This window comes from Malania oleifera, chromosome 11 (assembly GCF_029873635.1).
Source record: "Malania oleifera isolate guangnan ecotype guangnan chromosome 11, ASM2987363v1, whole genome shotgun sequence".
NCBI classification, from domain to species: domain Eukaryota; kingdom Viridiplantae; phylum Streptophyta; class Magnoliopsida; order Santalales; family Ximeniaceae; genus Malania; species Malania oleifera.
In genome coordinates, this window is record NC_080427.1 from 87,396,565 (window position 1) to 87,400,600 (window position 4,036).

Consider the following 4,036-nt stretch of genomic DNA (forward strand, 5'->3'; position numbering starts at 1 on the left):
GAAAAGCAAGCTGGCAGTTGTTGCTAGATCTTGTGTTTAATGTGACCATAGAGATGTGGCAGGCATAACATGTGATTTGATGCAGTTGAAGCATATGTTAGAACTTGGTTTCAAACATCCTCAACCAACACAATTTAATTTGTGACAAGGAAGCAGCCATCCATATCGCATCTAATCCAGTGTTTCATGAGAGGAAAAATCGCATTGACTATGACCATCATTTCATCTAAGAGAACCTGTTGCAAAAACATGTTGACTTCTAGAGTGAGTTTTTTTTGTAAAAAAGTGGGCTTATATATATGTATGTATGTATGTATATTTGTATGTGTGTATGTGTGTATATATGCTCCAATTTTTGTACTTTTCCCCTTCTCTCATGTATGACTAGACCTCTTTATTAACAATCCACAACAATGGAGTTGGAACTTCTTATAGGGACTAAAGAAGAGAAAGCTTATGTGTCATTTGTGAAGTGTTGATTCTCGATATTCATTATGGTCAATCTGGGATAATATAAATATGTGGTTGGGAGGTTAAACTAATAGTCATTAGACCAGACATTTCATTTGCAGCAAGTGAAATATGTCAGTTCTCAAATGCTCCACATGAACAAGTTGTTGGAATGTTATTGTATGCATACAGTGGCATCTACATGTACACCAAGTCACATTTACTGTATCGGAGTCGTGGTCATACTCAGATTGTGGATCCTTAAAACTCTAATTGGGTTGATTATCTATCAGATTAGAGGTCAACTTCTGGATATTGTGTGTTTTTTTTGGGGGTATCTATATCATGGAAAAGAAACAAGGTGTTTTTTTTGCTAGATCTAGTGTTTAATCTGAATATATAGCAGTGGCGCCCACAACTTGTATATGTGATTAAAGCATATCTTAGAAGAATTTGGATTCAAACCTCCTCAACCTACTAGTTCGATTTGTGACAACCAAGCAGCTGTCCATATTACATCTAATACATTGTTTCACAAGGACAAGACATGTTGACCTCATTTCATCCTGGAGAGCTGGTTGCAATTTGCGCATCCTATGTTAAATCTGAGGATTAGCTAGCAGATCTCTTCACCAAATCTTTGGGTCTTTCTAGAGTGACACACACACACACACACACACACACATGTATGTATGTATGTATGTATTTATGTATCTATACGTGCAGGATCTTGGACACACAACAACTTGGATATAAATGCTCCAATTTGAGGGTGAGTATCATAAAGTCCCCCCTCCTCTCTCATGTATGACTAGACCTTAGTCTCTTAGCTGACTATAAGCAACTGTGGATTTGAAACTTATAATGGGGAATAAAGAGAAAGCCAGTGTTATCATTTGTCAAGTCTGATTCTTGATATTCGTTTCTTGGATTATCAAAACAAGGGGAAAAATATGAACGTTGTCAATGATTGAAGCTTGTGTTGAGGAGAATGCAGTTTCTTATATTGGCATGAGAAATTTTGTTTAAAAATAAAATAAAATAAAAAGCTCTCTAATGGGAGGAGAGTGTGTTTCCTGGAGGCTGGAACTAACGGGAAAATTGTTTGCTCATTAAGTGCAGTTTTGCATTTTCTTAATTCCAAGCCTCCTTTTTTATCACCGCTAAATCCAAAAGTTTTTGTATTGCACATTAGGATACAAAATTTCCAAATTTCCCTCAACTTTAAAAGAATAATATGGTGACTTTTGGCTATAGATTTCTATAGAGAAGAAAGGAGGAAATAAATAGTTCTAAACAAGAAACAATAGGAAAAATTCAAAAATTTTAGAAGGAAACTTGTAAAGAAGTCAAAAAGTAAAAGAGACATAGAAAGAAGAAAATAAGCAGAAGAAATCTTACCTGTGATGATGGATAATTTGCGTCTTGAAATTTTGAAATGTTTTGAGAGAGATGACAGAAGACTACAAGAAGTTTTAGAGATAGGTACATGTGAAGTCCAGAGAGGAAGCGAGGAAGAGAGATTATAAGATAGAATATTAGTAATTATTAGGTGTCAATGTGAGTACTTCATGTAACACTTTCATATATTTGACCAATATTTTCATAGGGATATTTTATGATGGTGATGCAGTAAAAAAACAGAACTTGCAGGCTGGTTCATGGGGCAAAATGAAAACTATTTCTTGCTGAACTTTTTCAAATGTTGACACATGACCCAACTGCATGTGTCAACATTCTGGAATCTGTACGGTCAGTAAAAGTTCTTGTTATCTAGTATTCACATTATGTCATTGCTCTAGAGGGTAAAATAGGGTTTGTGTCAATGGTTGATCTTTAAAAACTGTCACATAATTATATAATATAATGTTTCATGCTGTAACATATTATGGTGCTCTGTAATCCATGTGAATGATTTCATATTTGGTGTTGCCGAACAAGCTGATGTTACGAGTCCCATCCGGGTAGCCACTTCAGACTGAATCGGCAATTCACCTATTTATTCTTCATTTACAACTATCATGGTTGGGTCTGGTGTAGCAAGGCAACAACCAAAGACCTCCTCTATAGTCACAAGTCTTTGCGGACGGTAGGTTCATTGCCCTGCTCAAAGAATTGGGACCGATGGATGATGCCGTTGGTTATTGAAATGGGACCAGTGTAATAACTAGTTAGGTAGTTACGGGATAGTTATGAAATAATGATCAATATTTTTTAAGGGGTATTCTAAGAGACACCAAATTGTGTGCGCGCATGCACGCATGTGTGTGTGTGTGTGAGAGAGAGAGAGATTTGTTCTGCAGCACTTTTTGTTAGTTTGAAAGAGTTTGAATTAATAGTGGCCGTGTTAGTAACTGTGCTTTTTAATTCATTGCCAGTTTATTGTTTGGACTTTGATAATCTTTTCTTCCATATCTAGAAACTCTACTGCTGCCATTTTTCTCCTCTTTTAACTTTTCTCTTTGCAATGTCTGAAATGGTTATTTCTGTCGCACAGACATTTGGCAAAACTCCTGAGACATTTTATTGTTATCTTGCCCCCTGTTTTGAACCTGTAGTGACTTACATCTGGATTTCAAAATCTTGGCATTGAGGCTTAGCCAAAAATAAAGAGAATGAATCTTGATTGTTTGTGGGAATTACTAATATTTTTGTTTGCTTTCAGGACTTGGAAGGTGCGAAGCTTGACGGTGCCAATATGCTTGGAGCAATCAGATGAGAGTGGAAAATTGTCCTCTAGTATAATAATATATGTGTGTGTAATCTATTGCCATTTCCATTTCCTCATTTATTGTTTCTGGTGGTAATGTGCATGTTTCAGGAGAAAGATGTGGAAAGTTGTAAACAGGTGATCACCTGAACCCATTTGAAATAGGTGCTATTTGGGTGGCCTGTAGATAACCCTGCACATGAAATTCTAACCAATATATTTAATATTATTCGGCAATATTTTAACTGTAATAATATTTGAACTGTTGAGCTCGTCTTTGAATAAGACTCTGGTGGATGACTATAATTTTGGTGGTCAAATTTTTTATTTTTCTTACAGTACATTAGTTGAACCCGATAACTCTGTCAAAAAAGCAATTTTCTTAAGCCAGTCTTAAGTACCCTGTAATTTGCTCTACAAATAGCTACCTGATTTGGGAACGCAAATGATAGTGCCATCTAGTTATCATTTTTTGTTTTTGTTTTTTTTTTTTTAGGGTGTAAATGTCGTTTAAAAGAGCCATGGAAATGTATTATTGTATGCTGAGTCTTAAGGTTTTGTTTCAGGTAATCCATCTATTTTTTTTTTTTGGTAACATTGATCTCCATATCCAATTCCAAGCACCTGAATCTCCAAGTCTCCGTTGGCCAAGTTACATGATTACCAACTTCAGCTCTCCCAAAAGTACAATGAGGAAAGTAAATGGATTTTGCTGAATCGTATCCATGAACAATTTTGGTTAAGTGCTAAGACACCATGAATTTCTTGATGATGAGGCCTTTTAGGTGAAACAAAATTTTACGGAAAAGTTGTGCATCGTTTATTTTCAATAGACAAAAACTTAGAATACATTTCTTTCTCATTCAAAGCATGTAG

General features: G+C 35.5%; 1 protein-coding gene across 6 annotated transcripts in view; it reads left to right on the top strand.

Moving 5' to 3' along the window:
• Window positions 1–3,466, top strand: part of LOC131143457 (FH protein interacting protein FIP2) — a 107,851-nt gene extending 104,385 nt beyond the window's left edge. For 3 of the 6 annotated variants that reach the window (XM_058091761.1, XM_058091758.1, XM_058091760.1), the window contains one exon: window positions 3,116–3,466. In XM_058091761.1, coding sequence (XP_057947744.1) covers window positions 3,116–3,169 — 54 coding nt within the window. In that variant the 3' untranslated portion in view covers window positions 3,170–3,466. The remainder of the gene's footprint in view (window positions 1–3,115) is intronic. The other 3 variants (XR_009133499.1, XR_009133498.1, XM_058091759.1) reach the window with 2 other exon arrangements.
• The last annotated feature ends 570 nt before the right edge of the window (window positions 3,467–4,036 follow it).